This window comes from Typopeltis vanoorti, chromosome 1 (assembly GCF_054136105.1).
Source record: "Typopeltis vanoorti isolate ZY-2024b chromosome 1, IOZ_Tvanoo_1.0, whole genome shotgun sequence".
Classification (NCBI taxonomy): Eukaryota; Metazoa; Arthropoda; class Arachnida; order Uropygi; family Thelyphonidae; genus Typopeltis; species Typopeltis vanoorti.
The window spans coordinates 56708202-56734781 of NC_143549.1; the positions used below are offsets into that span (position 1 = coordinate 56708202).

General features: G+C 34.1%; 1 protein-coding gene across 1 annotated transcript in view; it reads right to left on the bottom strand.

Moving 5' to 3' along the window:
- The window catches only part of LOC150109999 (monocarboxylate transporter 9-like), a 29079-nt gene extending 15255 nt beyond the window's left edge, over positions 1–13824 (bottom strand). Inside the window, exons 1-2 of the mRNA XM_090390513.1 lie at positions 13623–13824; positions 3149–3292 (exon numbers count right to left, since the gene is read on the bottom strand). Coding sequence (XP_090246639.1) covers positions 3149–3292; positions 13623–13806 — 328 coding nt within the window. The 5' untranslated portion in view covers positions 13807–13824. The remainder of the gene's footprint in view (positions 1–3148; positions 3293–13622) is intronic.
- Between the last annotated feature and the right edge of the window lie 12756 nt (positions 13825–26580).

A 26580-nucleotide genomic window follows, 5' to 3' on the forward strand; every position in this document is an offset into this window, starting at 1 on the left:
GTATTGATAAGAAGCACAAAAAAGTTTACAAACACAAACTCTTGCGCTCATTTGAAACGGTCAAGTTTTTCGCGCTTTAAATTAATGTTTCATTGCTTTTTGTATTGAGTATTAATACAATATATTGTATTGAATATAAATACAATAAATATAATAATAATATATGTCTGTATTACGATTTATTTTTCGATGGGGGCCACAAAATATTTTAATTTTTCCAAAAGGGCCTTTACATCCAAAAGTTTGGGAAGCACTGCTCTATGCATTAAAACTAATATACGAAACTTTATTTATCTCCCTGACATTTGCGAACTCTTTAAGCACTGCCTTAAATCTGGATATGTTGGCTGGAAGAGCTGTTTAAGCTTATTAACCAAACTGAATGTGTAGCAAAGGTTCCCCATTTGCACTTCCATTGCTAACTTATACATGGAATCATTTCAATCTTTGACACTAAATGCGGTTCCTCTCAATCCCAAAGCATGGTTGAGGTATATATATATATATATATATATATATATATATATATATATATATATATATATATATATATATATACACACACACACACACAATGTCTTTGCCCATTTGGTAGCATGGCCTACTGCCTCTGCCTAGCTTTTCACAGTTCCTGAAGAAGCTGCTCTTGCCTTCCTGAATACTTTATTTACAAGGTAAGCACTCCCCCCCCCCCTCCTCCACACACAAGGAGACCAAACCTCTCCAAACTCTTAAAAAGAACAAAACATCCCCGTCTGTTAAACTAAATTATACATACTCTATATCTTTGCCCTGCAAGTTGCATCGTGCTAATCAACGAGTCGCGTGTTTGTAGCTGGTATAAATGGAGGCATATGAAGCTCCCAAGCCGATGCAACTGTGTTCAAGTGAAATGGGAGGAAAGAGAATGCCATGTTGCAGACTTAGCTATTCGGTAAATTGTTGACAAAAAGGGACATCTCAGTTCAACAATCAACGATACTATACTTAGATAGAAGGGCAGGAGGTCAATTATAATTCCTACTCACAGTGAATGACTCACCACGCTAACCGAACCTGACTTTAGGGTGCTACGATGGATAATATGTAAAAACTACCATTCGTGGGGACAATATGTTGAATGTGGAGTTCTGGACATCCAGTGAAATACGAATCTGAAAAAAAAAACATTCAGTACCGAGGCTCACAACATTGGTTTACATGGTAGGATTGCAATATGAAAGCCCCACATTACCAAAACCAACAAGCAGAATTATCTTCAGTGGTGAAAAGAGCATTTACAGTGGGACGAGGAAGTTTGGAAAACTGTATTATGGAGTGATGAATCACGTGATGAATGAAGTGTGGTGGAATCTTGGTGTATACCTCTTACCAGAGTGCATAATCCAAACTATGAAATTCGGGGAGCGGTGTGATAGCATGCTCCTGTTTTTACTGCTTTGTTTGTAGTGCCGAATTGAACATGAAACTCCGAGAGGTATCTGAACATTCTAGATAAAGCAATGCTTTATACTTTGTGGCGCATCTATTTAAATGACCATTGTCTCTTTCAGCAAGACAATGCACAGTGTCATAAGGCTGCTGCTGTTACTGCGAGATTTGTGGACTGAACCTCATCACGCTTGACTGGCCTCTGCAGTGTCCTAATCTCAAATATATTGAACATTTTGGGATGGACTGGAACTTCCGGTGAGGTCAATAGATGTTTCCCACAACAGCCCAGTATCTCATTACATGCGTACAGGAATAATGGTCTAAACAGCTCATTGATTGCTATAGTGCGCTTGTGGAAAATATGCTCCTCGGATTTCTGCAGTCATCGCAGCGAAAGGAAGTCCTACATCTTATTAATGTCGGCGCCATGACTGTTTGTTCCACACACTACAGTGTCCGTTGACTTCTTTACAAACAGTCCCTTAGACTGCTTGGAAAGAAGTCCCTGCCAGTGTGCAACTCAATATTTCGTACAGACAGGATGAACTTCTTTGGTCACGAAACAGAATATAAAAATACATCCGAAATAGAGAACCAAAAATTGGACTCTCCCAATTTTAAATATTTTTTAAAGAAAGACCACTTCATAAGATGGAAGAAAGCGAAGCTACTTCACATGTATATCCTAGCTTAAATCGGACACTGTCTATCCGATTCAAACCGGATCTGTTTCTACCGATCCTGTTGACTGTAATCGAATGGAAAGTATCATTTCACATAGATTTTGGCTCTCTGCGCTTTATCCATCTGCATTAACAACGGGAATCACAATGAACAGTGCTACTTTAGCCTGACTGCAAGTGACTGCCATTCTTATCCAGGTCATTTTGGTTTTCGGCTTCACTGAACGGGTACTGTCAAACTGCCTTTAATAATGCTAGCGAAATCTGGGCTATGAATAATTAATTTTAGCTAGTATATTATTTATTTATGTTACAGTGTGTACCTGTTTTTTTGTTCCAGAAACTTCGTCATGAGTAAGAGTTAAAACTTAAGTAAATCTTCAGTTTAATTTAAGCAATCAGTAGAAAATTCTACCACTAGTGAACCATCTTATCTGAAAGAACAAACAACGTAAATAATTATTGCAATTAGAGACTTCCAAGTAACCAGCAGTAAGAAATAAAATAAAACATTTATTTACGACATGTTTTCGTAAGGCAGCGGGAATATACAGAACCAACTGTTACTATGGAACCATTGTAGCATGACATTGCATCATCACAGTTGATCACAAACAAATATAACTATTTCGTTAATTTTCATTATATGGAAGTGCGATATTCTACACGTTTTCAGTTCCAGAAGAAGTAAATATTAATGCGTTTCTTACCAGAAGTCAAATCAAGACAAACGTGTCATTCTTCCCGTATGTATGTGTTTAATGAAATCAATAAAGACAGCTTGTATAGGAGAATTTAGCATTTTGTTTTTCTTGTTCATTATACAGATATTAACTCGTAAAATTCTATTTCAGAAAACTAGCCAATACTGATTAGAATACTGGGAGAGTATTATCCAACCTTCATGCAGTCTATGACGTGTTGTGTCTTTTTTGAAGCTCAATAATTATATAAGTTTGTATATCTAATAAGCTCATAATGATATTGTGAAATATGCTAAGAATGAATTCAATGTCTATCATCAAACTTACCAAGAAAACATCCGTAGAAGATAGTTAGCCATAATATGTTATTTGCAAACAAACACATTGTCAGCCCAAGTACTGCGATTAAACAACCCACTAGTGCCACCTTGCGAGTTCCAAAATTGTGAGTAAGCATTCCACCGATCAACGCTGGAAGAATTAAAAATAAAAAATAATAAATAAATAAATAAATAATAACAATAATAACTCACTTGTAAGTTACTCTCATAAATAGAAAATCACAATTTTGCAATACATAAAATAAGGGTTATATTTATGCAGAAAAATATCAATAGTGAAAATAATTGCTATGAAATAGGATATTTATGTGCTGATTCAATTATCCACTTTCAATGACTTTATAATTCACTTTTGATTCTTTATATCAGGTATTCTGTATTTCTGTCTCTCTGGACAACCTTTATTAAGAATCTGTAATTTTTTCTCTGAAGCTTCCATGAGTCAAGTCGGTTTAAAGATTCGAATTCCGATTACGACAAGAACCTTTATAAGGGCTTATCAGTTGGAGGTGAATTAGTTGGCCTCATAGCGAGGTGGAAAGATCTCTCTCTCTCTCTCTCTCTCTCTCGGAAATTCGGATATTTTATCCAGTAAGACAGTCCAAATGTCTAGACAATACACGCAGTTAACAGATATACGAGAATAAAGATTAGACATCTTACTCCATCTGATTTGGATTTGAGGTCTGCATGGTGTTGTAATATTTTTCTAAAGAAAAATAAATCAAAATAATATATCACTTGAAACTGATCTGTCCTTCCCTTTAATATAGTTTATGGCATTATGCACTGATACTGCTTTACAGAAAAAAAAAACAAATATAAACATCATTACCTACAATAAGTATAAGGGAATTGCAATTTTCAGTTCAAATATCATAAGGAAATGCTACTACGCATTTTGACAAGCATATGACAATCATAAGGAAATGCTACTACGCATTTCCTTATGATTGTCATATGCTTGTCAGGCCTAATGAACCACACCGATAAACACAAGGATTACACAGATTTTACAGCTTAGTAACACATTTCAAGGTTATAATACGCTTACCTGATGATTCTTTTATTTTGTGTGTGTGTGTGTGAGAGAGAGAGAGAGAGAGAGTTTACATGCTAATATTGCATTCTATATTTGGTCTCATGACAAGGAGAAAAACAGAACAACAAACAGCAATTTATCATCCTATGAGAGAAGCATGGAGGATGAGGTTGAAAACTGATATGTTATATAGTTGAGTCAGAGGTAATAAGTAATATTATAGACAACAAACATCACAAACAGGAGAGTATAATGAGACAATGGTATCTTTATTTTCACCATAATGACATTTTAATATATAGTGTGTGTGTGTGTGTGTGTGTGTGTGTGTGTGTGTGTGTGTGTGTGTGTGTGTGTGTGTGTGTGTGTGTGTGTGTGTGTGTGTGTGTGTGTGTGTGTGTGTGTGTACAAGGCTTTGTTTTCAGCCGGAACTGTCCGTTAGAGTAAACTTTTAGGACTTTAATGTCCCTAAACACATATTTTATAAGTATTTCAAAACTAGAACTGCCTCAATTTTAAATTCTCAACTATGATCACTGACAACCTAAATCAAGGGTCATCTTTGGTTGAAACAATCTAGTGCTGCCATCTTGTGTTGTTGACATTGAACCTCGAAGATCGACGTTTTCGATTAGAATCGATAGTCGGTCGGAAGTTACGGTAGTTACCGGAAGCGGAACTTCTATGTGAATAAGCATACACTCAGACGTTCTCTACGCAAGTAGAGTCGCACTTTCACAACGTGGGTGAATGAGGTTAACGTGTTTCATGGAAGTTTCACCAGTTTTACGCGATGAATAGTAAAATAACACAATTTTTATCTTCCTATTCAGCAACTAAAAAGTTAAAGCTCGAGAACATTAAGTGTAGTGATAGTGATGAGGCAAAAACAGACTGGATGGATAGTGAAACAAAAACTGGAGGAATAAAACACGTGGCTGCTACGGTTGCTACAACGACTACAACGACGAGTAAAGACGCCCAAGAAGATGAAGCCCGACTTTTGAACTCTAGACCAAAAAATCTGATTTTTGTAACACAAATGAATGGCTGTTGGTGGAGAATAAAAACATTGGCTGCAAATATATAAGGAAGTCGCAAGTTTGGGAGTAGAAAGAAATAAGCAAGGTATGAATATTTCAAACCTATGGACAAATATTCAAATTTCTCATTATTGTAGGAATAAAAAAGAGAAAATGACTTCACTACGTAAAAAAATTCACGATCATAAGAAGAGTTTAGCTCACATTGCTGCCAATAAAATTATAGAATCTGAAAAAGAACGAAAACTGGAGGTAGCTTATTCAAAGGCATTTGAAAATGAGAAAGAAGTCACTTGTGAAATCTTCAGAACAGTATATAAAGTTGCAAATAAAACCCATGTTTTCAATGACTTTGAATCAGAAATTGACCTCCAAAATTGAATGGCAGTGACATGGGTCGAATTCTACATTCTACAAATGCTTGTATGAATATAATAAATCATATTGGAACTGAAATGAAAACAATCCTTTAAAAAACATAATAGAGACAAACTGTGAGATTTCCCTTTTGTTTGTAGAAAGCACCCCTATTAACTAGTTGTCATCATTAATAATATATGTACGCACAATGCTATGTGATATGATATGGAGGCCATGTGATCTGGAGCACCACAGCTACATCAGGGTACTGGATTTAACTGTGTATCAATTATGTGAATTATTTATTCACATAATTGATACACAGTCAAAAAAAAAAAGACTTAAATAACATTATTTAAACAACAATTTGACTGGTGATACAGAACAATTCAGATTCTACCAAAGAATCTAAGAATAGTCTGTCAGGTATCGTCGTAAAATATGGACTGTTCCAAGTAATGATATTTTTCGTAGGTCATATGGGGTCACTTCATTGATGTTTAATTGCTGTAAATAGTTGGATAACTTCTTTGAAATTGCGCCAAGTGCACCGATAACTATTGGGATAACTTTAGTATGTTTAAGCTATAGCCTGCCAACTTCGATTGCAATATCTCGATATTTAGTAATTTTTTCCAGTTTTTTGTTGTTGCTGTTGTTATCACTGGGTACTGCAATATCGATAATCCAAACCTGTCGATGTTCGATAATTGTGATGTCAGGTCTATTGTATTCCAAGTGCCGATCACTGTGCATTCGAAAGTCCCAGAGAATTTTTGCTGTTTCGTTTTCCAATACTGTCTCTATTTTATGCTGCCACCAGTTATCAGATTTAGGAAAGCCATATTTTTTGCGTACATGCCAATCAGCCAATGAATTATTTTGGCCACTTGATCATGACGGGATTTATAGTCAGTTTGAGCTATTTTGCTGCAGGCACTGATTAGATGTTCTACAGTCTCATCTTTCTGATCACATAATCTGCATTTGTTGTTATTATTGATGTTCAAGATTTTTGCTTTCATTGCATTTGTTTGTAATGTCTGTTCTAGAGATGCTAGAATACATCCATCTGCTTCTTTTTTAATATATCCATATTGTAGCCATTGCCATGTCTTATTCACGTCAATTTTGTCCTTAGTACTTCTAAGAAACTGGCCATGCAAAGGTTTATTTTTCCAGCGCACATATCGGTTATTATGCTGTTTCTTTTTGTAATCGCATTGATTTCTTGTTGCTTTCAGAAGACCCTCTTGTATAATTGCTTGAAGCATTTGCTCAGAGTTATTGTTGATGTAACTTGTTAAGCTCATTTCTTCTTCTTCCACACTTCTGTCTCACTTTCTGCAGACCCCGTCCATCTGTATTCTCCATGGTAGGTACAACCCGTCAACATCATTTCGTGGATGTAATGCATGAAGCATAGCATTAGTTTTCTAGTTTTGTGGTCCAATTTGTCCAGGTCTTCTTTTCTTTAATCTATTATGCCAGCTGTGTATCGGATCACTGGTATAGCCAAAACGATTTCATTGCTCTAATTGTGTTTAATCCATTTAGTTTTGTTTTCAGAATATTTCTAACACTTTTGGAGTATTCTGCTGCTGCCTGTTGTTTAACTTTCGAGGGGGAGATTGCCACTGATATCTAATATTCCTAGGTATTTATAGTGTTCGTTAGCTGAAACTGCTTTTATATATTTCTCTTCATCAAAATTAAAATTACTAGTGTCATTAATTTTTTTCGCTTGCTAGATAAAATTGCGTATTTATATAAACCAAATTCCATTTTGATGTCCTGACTGAAAATACGAACACAGTTCGTATTTTCAGTCAGGGCCGATTTTTCCATATAACTTCAAGTCATTCATATACAATAAATGGGAAATTTTAATATTACATTTAGGAATTTCATATTCAAGTTTTGTTTTGTTCAGAATCATAAATAAAGGTATCAAAAAAAAATTTGAAGATCAATGTGACAAGGAATCGCCTTGGAAAATTCCACGTTTAATGCTAATATCTCCGAATCATTCATTATTCACAATTAAAGTTGTTTTCCATGATTTCATAGCAGCAGCCAGAAAGGAAAATATGTTTCTGCTAATTCCAAATATTTGTAGTATTTTTGGATCCAGGAGTGTGGGAGAGAATCGAATGGTTTCTTATAGTCTATCCATGGCTATTTTAAGTTAGTTTTTTGGAGTTTTGAATTTCTGAGAATCATTTTATTAATAAGGATCTGGTCTTTTGTTCCTCTGGATTTTTGAAAATTGCCTTTTTGTTCAATCGGATAAATCTGATTATCTGATAAGTAGTGGTATATGGAATTTGCTATGATTGCAGTGAATAGCTTAAGCATAGTTGGTAGGCATGTTATTGGGCGATAGTTACTTGGGTCTGCACCCTTATCCTTATCATCATCATCATCATCATGCGTATCAAGGATTTAGGCCTAGCATGGCCTGTTCCGGCTTTAGAAGTCATCGTTGAATCGTTTAAGAGGACGTCCAGGTTTTCTTTTTCCTAATGGCTTGTACTTTAAGACTTGTTTTGGTAATCTTTCTGTTTTCCTTCTTTGAACGTGTTCCATCCATTTATGTTTATATTTTTTTTAATTTTTTCAATTACTGGTTCTTGGTTTAATTCTTTCATAATATCTTTGTTTCTTTTTGATCAAATAGGCAGTTTTTCTCATACACTTCATTTCTGCTGTTGGTAATCTTTGTTTGTCTTTTTGTTTTATTGTCCAGATTTCGCTTCGATACATTAAGACTGATAGGGCTAATGTATTGTATACTTTTAGTCTGGTTTGTTTTTGAACTAGGTTTGGTTTAAATATAGAGTTAATTACACCTGTTATTTTTAAATATTTTGCGATTTTTACGTTTATATCTTTTTCATTTTCATATGTGATCATACATCCTAGGTAGTTAAATGAATTCACCTTTTCTAAGATCTTGTTATCTATTACTATTTTTCCCTTATCCTTATCTTTCATAAAAAGAAAAGTGCCCCCAGATATCGTCCAGTCTTCTACTGAACCTGACCGCAACAAATAATTAAATAGTTCTGCCATTCGATCATGTAAACTAGTTAGATGCTTTGACCAAAATTCATGTAATTCGTCTTTGCCAGGTGCACTCCAGTTTTTTAATTTTGTAGTTTGGGCGCTTTTGATTGTTTGCATTTGTCTGGAGAAACTGAAAGAAATGACGTTGGTTCTGTTTAAATTGCATATTTTTCACATATTAGTTTATTCTTGCTTAATATCTTTTAATTTTCTGTGCAGTTGCTATAATTCTTTGTTTAAGCTCTTATTATAAATAATGTTATTATTTTTCAGCCGTCTCCTTGTTTAAAATTCATTCTTTAAGTTGCTCAAATCATATCGAAGTTTGTTGACTTTTCGTTCCAATCGGATTTTCCATAGTGCAGATTGTTTCATCCTCGGCTTTTTTCTTGCAGTTTGTGACCAAGATTCACTGTAATGATATAGGCTGTGCTGTATAGGAGCTGATGTGTTTCCTTTATACTGTTGGTTGCGATGGTTTCAATTACAGCATTTGCGTCTAAGAGGAGCTGTTTTAGTTTAGATTTATGGAAATCTTTTAATGGTGGTAGTCTTATACGGCCATTTATGGAGTTCATATGTTCCAATATCCCTGACTTTATTTTAGAGTGCATTTCTGTCAAGCCATTCTGAGGTATGTCATCAGCTTGATGCTTACTGAACTGAATTCCAAGTTTGATATAGCTAACTCCTGATGATCTGTTGTTTGTGGAGTTGTTGGTTTATTACGTAACTCTTGCAGCTCGAGTTCAGTAAATATTTTGTTACGGAAAATGAAATTCTTTTGGTCCATAAGTCTTGTTCTGTTATTGCAGATTCTGGGAATTTTCGTTTCCAAATTAAATGGATACGCTTTCTGAAACCTCGTTTTTCTGGTGTTGATCTATAAAAATATTTCATAACTTCTCGGTTTTCTTCTACCGTCCATTTTTTACGTTTGGTTACTTCCAGTAGCTTTTCAGCTTCCTGCCCTAATTGCCCAGCAAGGAGAGCTGGGTCCTGTAGCCCACTTGTCGCCTGATGCCCAGTAGCCCCAACATCTGACGCAGTCCTTGATGACCCGAGCGTCGACTGATCCGGCATGGATCTCTTCTTACTTTTCATGATTAAAATGGGGGATGGAACACTATTAGTCTGGTTCCTCATTTGAGACCTGTCTGACAAGGTTGACACTGCAGCTAATCTAACCAGAATAGCTCTCAACATCACTGAAGCACGCAAGCCTCACCGCCACGACAAGTCCGTGCTCCTTCGGGGGAGGGAGCTATTATTAGGGTATTTATTATTATTATTATTATACACAGTCCGGTAATCCTACTCTAGAGATCAAATACGGACTCTTTATCAAGCCACCTCAGGCCTCTACATAAACACAGCAGAGGCCTCACACCAACAGCTTGGTCAGCTAGGAAAGAGAGTGCCAGATTGTGAAGAACTTTGTGTGAATCGGTTTATGAGATTTTCAATAATGAACTTTGTCTTAGCGGAGATTTAGTGGCTGAAGTGTATATAAATCAACTGGTTAACAAATTGGTGTTTTTCAGCAAGTTTGCATAGAATAGAAGTTCCAACCTCATTAAGAAAGGCCATCATGGTTGTGTACTCTGCGTATTGGAAGTCCTTGCTTATTAATAGAAGCCGGGAATACATATAGATGTCATTATATAATTTTCAACAGGCTACATATTAAAAATATGTCTCTGTGGCATAATTTCCTGATGACGTTCTGAGATTTGTCCTTCGTATTCCATGCTTCCTAGACTGGGTTTGAAACCGTCTAGGAAGCATGGAATACTTATAAGCAATTTTCAACCGAACGTGAGTTAGACGGTCTTATAGAGTCTAGGATTTCCACAAAACATTAAAGCCTTCCGAAGAACACACACACACACACACACACACACAATTAAGACACAATATTTGCGTCTAGCTCTAGGTTGATGGGCAAAATTCTCGACCAATTCAGTTCATTAAAAAATCTGTTAAGAATAAAACATGAACTCAGAATTATTTTAACGGGTCAATGCGCCAATTTACTGTTTTGTGTGTGCCGGAAATTATATGTAATTGTTTCATGATGCGACTGTGTGCTGCGACACTTTCCAAAGTGTTTTCCCACTTATCTTCATTTTTAAAGTAGTAGCTATATCCTCAAGGATCTTGTTATATTTTCTAAGAAAATATAGCCTTCTCGGGCTTGCACAACAAACAACAGATGCTATATGTCAGGGGTGTTCAACCTTTTTTACTACGCGAGCTACTTTTTTATAAAACGTTATTCGGCGATCTACTCTCTTATATAGATCACTTTCCCCCAACCTGATATCTGATTACGCACAAATAAACAACTAAAAAAAATCCACAAGTAAAAACTTTATTTGTGTATTTAAAAATGTATTTATCACTTTTAATTATTTTAAATAAATTTTTAAATACACAAATAAAGTTTTTATTGTTTTAATTATTTTAAATAAATAAACAAATATATTGGAATAAAATATTTATTTCTCTATTTTGGAAAACCAAAGTTAGAAAAAACAACAGATTGATTACAAACTAACAAGTTACAGGAAATGCTGGTTGATTAAAAAAAAAAAAAAAGTTAATGTGAAATTTGGCATTGTTTGGACCTCGCAATATTTTCATAGTCAAGTTGATATGAAGAAGTGGCCAATCGCAGACAATCATCCAAATAACCATTTGTAATTTGGTTTCTTAATTGAATTTTTATGACGGTCATATTTGAAAAAGCGGATTCTGACAAATATGTCGATCCGAAACACGACAGAATTTTTCGCGCAATATCATTAATATTGGGAATTTTTCATGTGCATACTTCCAAATGACTTCATTGTTTATTGATTTTAAATGTAAACTATTCTGAATGTTTATTATCTCAAGTTCTACTTCAGCTTGGTTTATATCAAACAGCCCACTAATTTTATTTGAAATTTCTGTGATGTTCAAGTTTTCTTGAAATGGATTATTGATAAAAGATAGAATCATTTCAGTTTTTATTAAAATAGTTAAATCTTGAATTTATTTCTTCCTCAACTAATTATATTTCACGAATAAATTCTTTTACATCATAGCGAAACATTTCTTGATTTTGTTCAAAACATTTTAATAAATATGGGAGATGTCTAAATTCGTGGTCATTTATATTTTTCTTTAATAAAAGTAAGTATTGTTGGAAAGTTTTTATTGAACTTAACATGTCAATTAAATGTTTATCTCTACCTTGTAACTCTAAATTTAAATTGCTTAATTTCTTACAGAAATCTACTAAACATGATAAGTGTAACAACCATCTTTTATCACTCAATTGTGGATAAATCTCCTTTTTCATGAAGAAAAAATTTTATATCGTTAATTAATACAACAAGTCTTTCTAAAAATTGACTTCTGCTGAGCCAGCGAACATTATTGTACAACAGAAGTTCCCTATCATCATCTGCCTGTAATTTAAATAACCGCCGTTGCAGGGCTTTTCCTCGAACAGAATTTACAATTTTAAATGTAATATCCAAAACATCTTTTGTGATTAATCTTTTACTGCGCAGTACTTGTTGGTGAATAATACAAGTGGTATGTTAAAAAATCTGGCTATTTGTCATCGTTTTTACATAATGATATGAAGCCTGATTTATTACCTATCATTGCAGGAGCACCATTTGTAGTAATAGACACAGGTTTAAAAAGCGGAAGTTTGTGTTGTTTCGCAAATTCATCAAATGCCGCAAAAATGTCTTCTCCCCTATTCCTTCCCGCATGGTATAGTTTTCAAAAGTTCTTTACTTGAATAATCTTGAAATACCATGCGAATAAATACCATTAACTATTCAGTGAAGTCCTTTGATTCATCAAATTGTAATGAAAACGCAACACACTGGTGAATGTCTGACATTAACCTGGCCTGGAAACTTTTCTCCGACAATTGGAACTCTTCCTTTCGGCAATTTGAAACCTTGTCTGCGGCCTAGAAGTAGTCTCTCTGAAGCGGGAAAGGAGCGAGTTGCTCCTTTCCCTCTTTCAGAAAGGAGCAACTCGAACCGAGAAGCTCCTTTCTCGAAGCGGGAACCTCCTCTCTCAAGCAACGTGGATCCGGGCAGTCTCTCTGACTGCGACTCTGGACAGGGCGGCCTCCTCTCTGACAGCAATTCCGGAAACGGGATCCCTTCTGCTTGCTTCAGTCCCTTTTTATTGGGTCTCCTCTGAGACCTCGCATGAAGTTTGGCAACCCCAAAGAATCGGTATGAGTCTTTCATCTTAAGTTTCAAGTTCGGCACGCCTTTTGTTCTCCTCCGCTTTCTTTTGATTGTAAGTTGCCGGCCATCAGAAAGTTGTTTGAACTCTTTCTGACTGACTTCGGAGATATTTACACTTAGAGCCTGCAAGCCTTTCTCATACATACAAGTTTCAATAACAATCTTTCTAATGCCGCCATGTACAGCTTCGGCGACAAAAACATTGCCTTTGTTTTTTAACACTCTAACATATTCTTATTAAAGCAGTATATAGAGTTAGCTTCAAAAGAGTTATTTACAAAAACATCTAATACAAACTATACCGAGACAAACAAAGTTTATCTTTTTACAATATTCACATGAGACTTAACCTAAGTAAAAGAGCGATGTAATGTGCTTTGGAATATTTAATATTTAAGCTATAATCGAGTTTTTACACTTTGCTTATAATCGTATTCACTCGGCTCGCTGTTTTACTTCCACTGATCCAAATTAATTCATTTACCCGGACTTAAAAGAAAATTACTGATTTGACTATTTTAATGAAAAGTAAATAAACAATAGCAATACACTTAAAGAGAATTAAAAATAATATAAAGTAATGATAAATAAAATATTATGCTTTCAGTTTTAATTATCGCAACTTAGTACTGCGATTTTAACAGATAATTACGTTGCTATAGAAACCTTATTACTTACATGTAAGTTGAAATGTTGTCGGGTAAATTACGTATGGCCAAGCAGAAGTTTCTCTCGACTCGCCGAAAACTTCCATTGTTGATACAAATAGAACACCGGTAGTTTTAAACAGTCCATAATTAAAAAATATAATAAGAAAGCACGCTAGAATCAACAAGCATTTTGAAATATTTACTGCCCTCATTTTAGCTTACTGTTTACAGCAAATGCCTTTCAAGAATGATGCGGAATATGCAGAAGAGTACAGTTAACGTACTTACGAAATATTTTTTTATTTCGTCTTGCGAAATGCGGGATCGCATGGTGTAATGTACGCTGTAGACGTTGATTACTAGCTTCGTAGATGAAGTATATCATAGGTTATCGCGTGATGTACATATCATTTCGTATTCTGTCCTTCGGATTGTTAAAACCGTAAACATTGAAGAAAGCAATCAACGAAATGTGCTGGAAACCATTTTCCAAAGAAACAGTGTCTCGATATGACTTGCGAATTATCATATATATGAAGCTGTAAAACTATAAATTTATAAATGCCAAAAAAAGAAAAAAAAAGGATTAAAAAATTCTTGCTAGAATTTCAAGGAGGAGAAAAGATTTAGAAAAATGCAGATTTTAAGGGATTTTCAGAAAGTGTCGGTAAGTAGCCTCAACATGGACTATGTTTAAGAGGTTTTTTAATTAATTAATTCTACTGAAAGTTAAAAAATAATTACAAAACCTGCTTGGGGAAACTTTTTTGTATTTTCCGAAGACAATTATTTACCTTTAATTAATTTAAAATTGCAAATGCGTATGAAACCAGAAACATTATTGTCCATTATCATTTCAGATTTCTGTCTGATACTAATTTCTTTCTTTATCCGGTTGATGTCTACTGCAGCAAGCTTCTTTAGAATTTCTTTTTTCTAGAAAATCCAGTAAACTGTCTTGTTGGAATTGTTAGACTTCCTTTAAGTTTATTATAAAATTCTTTATGAGAAATTTATTATCTCACAAATAAAAATATTTTGTTTGTCTGTTTACTGACACATTTGAATGTTGTGGAAAAGTCAATTAGCACATTTACACAAAAGCAAATCAATCGCAAAACGTATAAAAATAGAATCCATAAAGAATATACAAAACGATGGGATGTATTTGTTTGCACAACTCATGTAACCTGCAGGATTGCTATTTAGAAAAAATAAACAAAGACAGTTTTCCCCAAACAGGGGCAAATTCTCAATATTTATTTGTTAATAAATGCATACATTTATAAGCATTCATTTAGGCTTTTATTTTTGTAGAAAGAAGACGTCTTAAGCTTGCGCAGCAATAATTGAGCTTTACGTTGTGTATCGAAGGCCGATGCTTGCTCTTCTAGTCAAAGCTACCTCGGCTTGCTCGGTTGTAGGAACTTCCAGGTCCTCGCTGCAGTACTGTGATTTCATGCGCGCCCGTAGCCATTTCCGCTCCCTTCACGTCTTAAACACAAGGCCATACGCAATCAAAGTAGATCTAGCCAGTGAGCTTCAGTCAGCCTTTACAAGTGTGCGTGTTGCTTGGGAAAATTAAGTTACAACCAACTTTTTATGACGATGTTATTGACCAGTTTATAAAGAAAAACCGTAGGGTAGAATTTGTGTTCAAGTAGCTAAATTGAAAAGATAGAATATCATTTTTAAAATAAATATTGTATTTATATGATTAAATGTACATAAATTTCTAAATATATAGTTTTAAGTGGTCAGTATTCCGTTAATCGGACTTCAATCACACCTCTCATTCTCTGAATGACAACAAGAGCAAGCGTGAATTTCAAGATCAGCGTTCGCTCCTTTTTCCTAATCCTAAATAATCCCTGATCCTAAAACTCTGCTTTGTATTTATTTTAAATATTATAATAACCAGACAAATTTAGGAATATGGACTCGTAATTTAATGCATGTTGTTGATTTATTTTTATGAGGGAAATCTCTAGGTTTTTTTTTAACAGTATATTTTCGATCATAAGATGTACTTATCATTGAATAATATTTCGTCCATTTCATCAATAATATTTCAGCCATTTCATCCTGAACACAGTTGCACTGACTTTGCACCATATCTATGTTGAAGATAACATATCTATATGTATGTTGAAGATAACATATATATCACCTTACATCATAAAGCATACTCTCCCTCTCTCTACCCTTTACTGTCACTGATTCGCCATATTACCTAAGCGCTCTTTCTCTCCAGAAAGTTTCATTCATATTAAACTGAGCTATCACTGAAGGCTTGAGACTAGCTACTGCTCACTTGTTTTCAAAATTTATTTAGAGATAAAATAGCTTCGCCTTCTCCATTTGGAAATAAAATCTTTACAGGATTTAATACAGATAGTTATACATGCAACAATGTAGTATTTCTATACTTATTTTATAATTTTATTTTTTCCCAGTTTAATCGCTTAGTTTAATTTTAATTGGAAATAATAACAGTTATTAAAATAACTTAACTTACCAATTACTTATAATTAATTACCATATATTTTAATTTCATTTCATGTAAGTATCATCATATTTTTACCAGATCTTCTTCTCCCCTTCTACGTGTTAGTAGTGCTGGCCTGTTACAGAGCCCTTATAAGTCGTACCCGTGGCGTGGATAAGGTTACTAGCCCTATGCGCTTTTTACCAGATAAGTTTAATAATCACAAAGCCCTTTTTGAGACTGTATATTATGCAAATTCTTAGCGCTGCTTAGCTGCTTTGCAGTATGAATTATTAAAATTAATCGCTGTATATACTATAATTCCAGTTGTGAGTTGTTATGGGAAATTATATAATAATAATAATAATAATAATAATAATAATAATAATAATAATAATAATAATAATAATGGAATTCATTTAGATATATCTAAAGTATAAAAGTTATTTTGTTGTTGTTGTTATTGTATATGCAGCACCACTTAAAATTTTCACCACCGCCACTGCTACACATGCTCTTTGACTTATGACGGCACTGCCTGTTGGTTTGAGTTAAGTGGGGCTTGCATATTGCGATCCTACAATGGAAGCCCATTTCTTGAGCCTGAGTTGTGAATGTTTTTATGCAGATTCGTGTTCCAGTCGACTCCCTGTTCTCCCATCTCAGGTTGGTATCACTGATTGGTATCACTGATTGGTATCACTTGGGGTGGCCCAAAATGTGAACCATTTGCCACACAGTTTTATTTTAATTAGAAATAATAACAGATATTAGAAAGATTCAGTTCAGAAGTGAACTGAATCTTTCTATTCTCCAAGCCATTTCATCCTGAATACAGTTGCGCTGACTTTGCACCGTATGGCACTATGCACCTTGCACATGCGGATGTCCGTTGACTTCTTTCCAAGCAATGTATATACACCTTTAGTGAACCTCCATAGCTCAATTAATTGGTTTCGACGGAGCCTTTGATTGGAAAGATCTGGGTTTGAATTCAGTATATGAATCGAAGAATCTTTATCTAGGGTTTTCAGTTGAATGTATTTACTGGATCACATACAGAGGTTGCAGATTTTTTTCTCATGGAAACTCGAGTTTTCCGTTTGTAAAAACAGGCAAACTCGTTTTGACGAACCAGTTATTAAACACATATCTACAGACATAATATACTTTGGACAACATTGGCAACTGCAAACTAGTGTGTTCTGAAATAATTCTCCACTAAAGTAGTATTGCTATCCCACCGAACATTTGGTTTAAGAAAAAATCATTTCATGTCTTTTAGTATTGCTGTTGACTAAATCATGAAATGATTTAGTCCACAACAATATTAAAAATTATAAATTAATGTCACATCATTACTCTTTTGATTTTTACAATATGTAGTTGTAGTTTGATAATGAATGGTGAAGTTGGTTTGACATTTTGATAGATAGTTCAGCATGCCTTGCGTTATGAAATGCTACAAGGTGAACACAATCTTCACGCACTTAGACGCCTTTCAAACTTTTTTTTTTAATTTAGGAGTATGTTGTTTACTTTTTAAAAATGAAATGCAATAAACAAGTACAGTACAGAGTAGCGTACAGAGCGGTGACACAGCATCACGTACGTAGAATAACAACATCCTTTCATTACAGTGGATAACGAAAGAGGATTGTAAATTGTAGCTACTTTTCTGTATATAGAACTGAGTCTAGTGGAAAACAAAAACCTAACTGTAGTCGAAATAGTTAAGAAGCACCACGGCAAGGTATTTCCCCCTCAAATTAAGAAAGTATTACAATACGAAGAATCCTAAATTATTCGAATTCTTCATATTATAATAATTCTGTCCTTATTTTATTTAAGTTTATGCTTAATAAAATTGGGAATAAGCCTAAAAATTTCGGAATGCAAAAGACGGAGGCAAGGATTTAATAATGATTTGACTCATTACTTGGGCCTTGTCCCTGGACAACGTTGATGGCATGATGAGCGTGTTGAACGGTTTCACCTGGACATCATAGAGTATTAATAACGGAACAAAATGAGGAGAAATGGAATAGAAATTGAAGACTACTGATAGTGTCATCAAAGAGAGACATTTGAAGTTTTTTACAGAAGAAAACGAAGGTACTTATTAACACTTCTAAATTATGTGCATTTTTGACTTATATATGAATATATGTATATATATATATATATATATATATATATATATACGTTTCTTTTCTTGATGTCAAACTGACTCGCTCTTCTGGTAAACTCAAAATATCGATATATAGAAAGCCCACACATACCAACAGATATCTGCACAGTCAGTCCCATCACTTCCTTCCTCATAAGCTTGGAATAATTTCCACATTGGGACATAGAGCGTGTTCTCTTCTGGATGATCCAAATGAACTCCTTTCAGAAATAAACCATCTGAAAACTTCTTTCGAAGTTAATGGATATTCCAAGAAAATCATTGACAAATTCCCTCTTAATCCTCCTATACATCACTCAGAAGAAACAAATAGATTCAAAGGCAATATATCTATTCCTTATATAAGTACAGTTTCACATAAATTAGCAAACGTTCTAAGAAACTATAATATGAGAACCTTGTTCACTCCACTTCCAAAGATCCGTTTCTTAATAAGCCACCCAAAACCTTGTCATCATCAACTCAAATACCCTGGTGTATATAAAATATTGTGTGATTGTGATATCCCTTATTTTGGGCAGACAGACAACTCTGTCGAATTGCGTATGGAAGAACACATGAGGGATATTACTTACAAGAGACAGCGAGCCAGTGCATTATCAAGTCATATCCTTTTCTCGGCTAATCCTAATAATGAAAACCAAAGTCACAAAGTCTGCTGGGAAAAATCTACTAACATCTTCCGTTGCAATGATGAACTAGAGAGAATAATCGTGGAATCTAGAGAAATATATATATATATATATATATATATATATTAATATAAAACGTTAATAATATTTATTTATTTAATGTTTTTATAATTAATATTTTATTATAAATATTATATTAGATGTATTTCGAAGTTACAGTAGTTTGTGATAAAATCTGTGTTAGTTTAAAAAGATGATTTATCTTTAATTTCAAAATGATTGTCATGAGGAGCCATTGCTTATGTTATAGATCTCATATTATCATTAGCTAACACAACTAAGATGAAAACTAAGTCCCCTTGATGAGTTTTGTTGCCATGCAGATAAAGTGGTGAAAAATGGCAATTGATACGCTATATATCAGACAGTAGTCTTGGACTTTGTCTTCTAGATGTTAATGCTAAACTGACTAAACAAAAAATCTTTAGACTTTGTTTGGTTCAAAAATAAGAGTTCAAAGAGTTGTGTTTGATTTAGTCACACATAATAGCCTTCATTGGCAACATTTGAATTATTTTTACAATGAAAGAGAACGTGAAGTCTGCACTGAGGATGGATAGCGTCCTGTCGTCCTTCACTTATTCATACATTTATGTTCTGTGAAAATAAAAAAAAGCTAAGTAAATACTCTAATATATATTTTACCAACTAAAAATTATTACGTTCACCTCAGAGTTTGTCTGAAACCATAGACAGTTGTCATGGCATGTCTATTTTCGCAATTCTGTTATTGAATAATGAATAATTTTTAAATTCAACTGCATGGACAAATCGAACAAAAAAAATAAGAAGAATCTGTAATATAAGGAAAATATTTAATAAGACAAAATTGGAGAGAATAAAAATTAAAAGTTTGTCCGTTACGATCCATAAAAAAAGATCAGAATTGAATAAAACTATTAAGAGAATGTATTCAAAATGAATAGCTAATTTAGCAAGAATTGGAAACGAAATATGAAAAAGACCAATTGGCAGACCAAAAAATGATGGACAGACTGTCTGTATTGAAGTATTTATAGCAAAAACAGAAAACCGAAGTTTAAAGCGAGAAGAAGAAGACGAACAAGGTAATTGGCTGGCATATAACCTTTAGAAATCAAAACACCAAGATCTTTACTTTTAAAAATATTATAAATATTATAATAAGATAAAGATAAAAATATAGCGAACAAAAGGTGGTCCAATACATGTCGAGTCTGGCAATATAGCTGTTCATCAAATACAGTTTGAACAGTTGATTTCTGATGTTGAGAAGGAAGATTATTACGCGAAGGAGATTTCGTCTCGAAGAACGTAGCGAGAGTGATTAGGAAAAAAATGGAATTATGAAGTACAATCCTGTACAATAATAACAGCTTCAGAAGGTTTTTAAGACTGCTAGGAAGATAGAAACTAATTATGATAGTTAAACAATATTTTGAACTTCATTTTCTAAAGAAAATTAAGAACTATCTAAGGAACCGAATGGAATTAGAGCAGAGGAAAATCTTAAGATAAACTGCAGATTAGTGGTATACCAGACAATAAAATGAAAATTTCAAAAATCTACAAGAAAAAATAAGATAAATAGCGGGATAGGAAATCAATTAGAAGCTGAGAATTCAAAAACAGTCTAATGAATATCAAAATGAAACGCAGGAAATTAATGTATAAGAAAATGCTAAGGACCAGTAATCTTAAAAGGCTTACACCAACTAGAAAGACTGATATTCATAGCAGAATCATTGCCTATGGTCAGAAATATATTTTTCATGAGTGGAAATAAAAAAAAAAAGTCCCGGTAAATTTTTTATGGTATAAGTATACAAAACTGTTCAAGGGGAAATTAGATAACAACTAAGCACTTGAAATTATAAAGGAAGCAGACCTCGACCAAATATCGAGCAAATACGCAGAGAAAACATGCTAAACACATAAAACTTTACATGTCATGATTATATCATATTCTGCAAACTATATTCATATCGGTAACATAAACTATGAAATACTTATGCACTCATTTTACACAAATTATGACTCTAAACCGTTTTAGAAATAATTATTTTAATTTCCCGACATTTCGACCTTCATAAATAAGGTCATCATCTGAAGTACACACACACACACACACACACACACACACACACACACACACACACACACACACACACACACACACACACACACATATATATATATATATATATATATATATATATATATTGAGAGAGAGAGAGAGAGAGAGAGAGAAAAGCTAAATTACATTTAACATAGTATGCTGAAGAGACAATGATTTGATCAACAGTTATTCTACTGGCCTGACCTCTAGTGAAAATAAAATTACAATATATAAATAAAATAAATAAAATAAAATAAATTAACTACATCAAAGCTATATACAACAACATATAGATAGTTTTGTTACAGTGAAAACGATGTCTTAATTTAACATGACCATTGTTATATTAAACTTAGGATCCTGGATTACCTAGTTCTATTTAAAATTAGCTCTTAGGGAGAAAGGTTAAGTGGGTAAAATATGTGCCTTCCATATTTTTGGGATTTTTAGACCATCATTATTGTTAAGATTAGATGATTGATAAGAATTTCATAGGCCTCCTTAAATTTATGTTCATGCCATGTTTTGGTGTGATGTAAACAACAAGTGCTCTTCCAGTCAATTCTATGTAGAGTATTCAAGTCATGATCAGAAAAGCCAGATTTACCATAGTTATTAAATTTAATGTACCGTTTATGTTCCTTTTTTCTGATAGGAATTGTGCTTCCTGTTTCCCCTATATAGGGTAAATTACAGGTGCAATGAATACGGTATACCCCACGGTGGGCCAGTGAGAGGGGGGAGTGGATCCTTGGATGCGTTGAGTATGTTCTTTAATTTTGCAGGAGATTTATAGGTGGCTTTAAGGTTGTATTTTGTAGTATTCTGTTTATTTTGTCTGCTATCCCATTAATGTATGGAATAGTTACAGTTTTATTATAGTCTTGTGTATTTTCGTTTTTAAGAGCTCTTGTACAGAATTTTGTTGATAGTATGTTGGCTGTAACCGTTTTTAGGAAGGTATTGCTGATAACTTTTAATTCATCTTTTAGTGCTTGTTCACTGGAGAAAATTTTCAAAGCCCTGTTTCTTTAGTGTATTAACGACCACAAGTTTTTGTGTTGGGTGGTGGTGGTAGTAGGTTTTGTGTGTATATTGGCCAGTATGTGTAGGTTTCCTGTAAACAGTGAGGAAACACTGCTAGAAGGGAGACGTGTGACAAGTATGACAAGACTCGTATCTAAAAACAGCAGTATGTTCTGCTTTTCAATCTCGATTGTGAATTGTATGCGTTTGTGTTATTTGTTTAGGTGGCTGAGGAAAGTGTCTAGTGTCTGTCGGCCATGGGGCCAGATAGCGAAAACATCGTTAACGTATCTAAGCCAGATTTTGGGTTTTAAAGGCGAGGAATCTTGAGCAATGTGCTCTTGTGCAACAAAGAAACTAATTCATTTGCAGCAGCATAAAATAAACGTTTTGAAAATAGAACAAGGACACCAAAGAATGTTCATTTACTAGTATCAGCCAGATCAATGCCCAATAACTTTCTTTCATCATCAGCTGACTTTCTTTAAATTGTTCATATTAGGGATCTTTTCTGGCGTGTTTTAAGAATGACAGTATTAGAAATGGGATCTTTCCATGTTTATCCTAGTATTGTTCGAAGGTATGTCATCCCAAAACTATTGATCATATAAACTGTTCTGTAAACTATATGTAAATATGGCTTGATTGACCTGTCCTTTTGTAGGGAGGTCAATCAATGAATTCTTGTATTTGTTATCAGAAGTCTAAATTTATATTTATTAGTTAAAATTTTATGGAATTGAAAAGCTTTGTCCTTATGGGCTATGCCAGAGTAGCGGTGTACGAACCATGGTATTAAAAATCATTTAGTCTTTAAGAATACGCAAATTTAGCGTAATACCTTCTTCTATTCTGTTCTTTATGACGTCAGTATTACTGCTATTGACTGCCAATTGAATTAGTGCTGCCTTTTTACATAACTTTGTAAAAAGGCAGCACTAATTCATCTATGTACATAGATGTGTGTACATAGATGAATTAGTCTATTTACATAGTTTTATGAACATAGATGGAATTCTAGTTGAAATAATGTTAATATTACATTCCAGTAGATATCTGTCTTTAGAAACAATTTCATTCCACTATTGGATTTATATAATATTGGATTTAGGATTGAGTTATTTTTATAGCTATTTATACTATTTATAACTGCGCTATTTGAATTTTGTCAATGAAAAGAAATTTTCATAGACAGAATTGGAAGATTGAATCAATATTTAACATTATATATCTACTTGAATATTAGCTCTCCTTGGAATTAGGTTTAGGTGATAACATTGCCATAAATATATTACATTATTTGCTTGAATGTTCTATGACTGGACTAGTTACGACATCGGAATGAATATTATGAAAGAAATAATAATAAATAACTAAATGATGCACGACACAGTTGGGAAGGAAAATTGAAGTGGAGTAAATTTCGACAACTTATAAAGTGAAAAAATAAAGTAGTTCAACATTAACTGGGGTAAAGAAAGAAAAACAAACATCACAAAAATTAATTATTTTCATTTTATTACGTAGAAATGTTAAATAGAGATGTTTGGTTTATATCGATAAGAAAAAAATGAACGGTTCGGAATTATTATTGAGGATAAGCAGTACCGGCGATAAATGCAAAATGCCAACTTTATCAGATAGCAATAACGGCAATAAAATGCTAACATATCATGCAAAATATCACCTAGTTCAACATTAACTGGGGTAAAGAAAGAAAAACAAACATCACAAAAATTAAATAGAGATGTTTGGTTTATATCGATAAGAAAAAAATGAACGGTTCGGAATTATTATTGAGGATAAGCAGTACCGGCGATAAATGCAAAATGCCAACTTTATCAGATAGCAATAACGGCAATAAAATGCTAACATATCATGCAAAATATCACCTAGATCTTTATGTGCTATGTCAACTACATAATATTTAAATACAGTAGAAGTTAAAGCTGTTCTACATAACAAGTAACAATGTCAAAGATCAAGTGAGTTTCATAACTATGTCGTAAAGCAATAAAATTAACTCATTAAAACCAGTTCCCACGATCATACAAACAGAAAACGTGACCAGAAAGCGTAAGTTACAGTACTTCTCCAATGTATGTCATATAATCTGGCAAACTTTATTAGCAAGATGATTTTCCAGATGGCGACATGACCTTCAAAGTATTTTTTCTGTTAGGCTGAAAAATAGAAACGATGGTACCAGATCAACCTTCCAACTTTGTGTGTACCCTGAATTTCAGTGTATAACAATGATAGTTTATTAACAGTTAAAGCGTACGTGAACACAGGATTTCATAACAGTATTCACTAACTGGACTGATTTGTGATGTACATTGATTTAACACCTATTCAGAGATGAAGTAACGTCTTGAACGAAAGAGAGGTCCTGGTTTTTTAGATTCTGTGGATGTGGATGTGGGTGGGTGGGTAGGTGGGCGATGTGTCTTACTCCTAATAGTAACTCTGCAATTAAGTAATTTATTTCCTTCATTCTCCATTGGATACAATACATATACTCGTACACTGCTTGGAAAGAAGTCAACAGACACCCCCATGAGCAAGATTCATCGTGCCATGTAACGATTCAAGCGAGTGTAGCAGGCATAAATTGGGGGTATAAACTGGTTTCATCTTGCAGGCCTATCTGTTCGACAAACTGTTAAGAAACTGGAACATTCCATGTCAACCATACTGAGATGGAAGCGCAAGGAGTCAACTGCAAGATCTTGAACGAAACTTAAAAAAAAAGGTGTGCTGGGTCGTGCTACAGAGGACGACTCAGCACACTCACCGAACTTGACCATAGGGTGCTACTAAGGATAATAGGTAAAAACCGCTTTCAGCGGGCGACACGTTGAATACTAAATTCCAGGAATCGACTGGAACAATAATCTGCCTAAAAACATTAAGAACAGAGGCTCACAATATGGGATTTCATTGTCGACTGCAATATGCATGCCCTACATTACCCGAACCAACATGCAGTATCTTCATTGGAGCAGAGAGCATACAGAGTGGGACGTGGAATCTTGGAGCGCTGTGTTAGCGACGAATCGTGTTATACCCTTTAAACGACATCCATATCCATCCATCTACCGAATAGATGGACATTCTAGCGACTCTTAGGTCGAGGCTAAAGTAAAAAGAAAAACTTATGTAATGCCTTCAATAAGCAATATATGCTTCGATAAAGTACATTTGAATGACCGTAAAATTGTAATGAGCACATGCTAGTGAACTTCACCATTTGGTTATGTTTTAAGAAGTGAATCTCCATGAACAAGTTGCGATAATTTTATACATACATATTAAGTATTCTTCATTTTTTCGAGACATGCAACATCTTTTTACAAAATGTAATTTTGAATTTTGTATAAGCGATTTCCTTTAATCATAATATGCAGAAGAATCTCGTCATCACCTTAATGTTTCACCTTTTCTATACAGTTTATAAGTTTTTCTTTCTGTAGTAACTTAATGAAACCTAATGGCTTTCGGGTATGAGATACGCGAATTTTAAGAACATAATCGAAATATATGGTTAAACATTAAATTTTCAAGCTCGTATCGATATCTAATTCTCTGGAATTCGTTGATAATATTCCTAATTCGGTTCGTATTATTTCCTAAAAATTGTCAGTGATTTTTTTAAATTTAATCTAGACTGTTAAGACTTTGAAATTGAAAGCGCAAGTTGTGTATTGTCTGTTAGGTTCATGAGCAGTGTGACCAGGTGCGTTGTTCTACAAAAGCAATATGCCTCTGCTCAGTTTCCCGCGTCATTTTTTTTCAGTACCTCCTTCAGTGCTGCTGAATAAATAATTCACCTTTTTCTAGGCACTTGGTAAGGATTACACCACCCATATCCCAGAATAATGGCAAGAATGTTCACTGCTGACGTGTTTGGAACTTCAGTCGTCAATAACCTTTGTCTCCACTCCACTGATTGTTCTTTGGTCTCTGGGTCATAGTGATGAAGCCATGTTTCATCAATAGTCACAATACGAGCAAAAATATTTGCACCTGAATTTCTCAAAATGATCCCAAATCCCTTGAGATGACAGCACACGTTTTCTCTTTTGGTAGACATTAAAACATTTGGGGACCCACTTCACTGAGAGCTTCAGTATGCCCAGATTTTGATGGATAATAACCCTACATCACTCCCTGGATATCTCCAGCGTCTTTGCAATGTTTTATTTGTCTATCATTAAGGATCATGGCATGCAAAGCATCGATGTTTTCAAGTGTGATCGCTATGGATCACAACAGATGCTTGCTGACCTGGAAACATCTGTTGTCTCGGGATGCCCAGTTTTAAAATTGGCCACACATCTAGCAATTGTTGGATATTCTGGGGCATAATCCCGTAAATTATCACACAAATTTTGGTTAATCTCAGTTGCCTTGCAGTACAAAAAACATGATGGTTCGAACCTCTGTGTCTTCGAATTTCTTCAAAACATCTGACATTCTTCTTATATA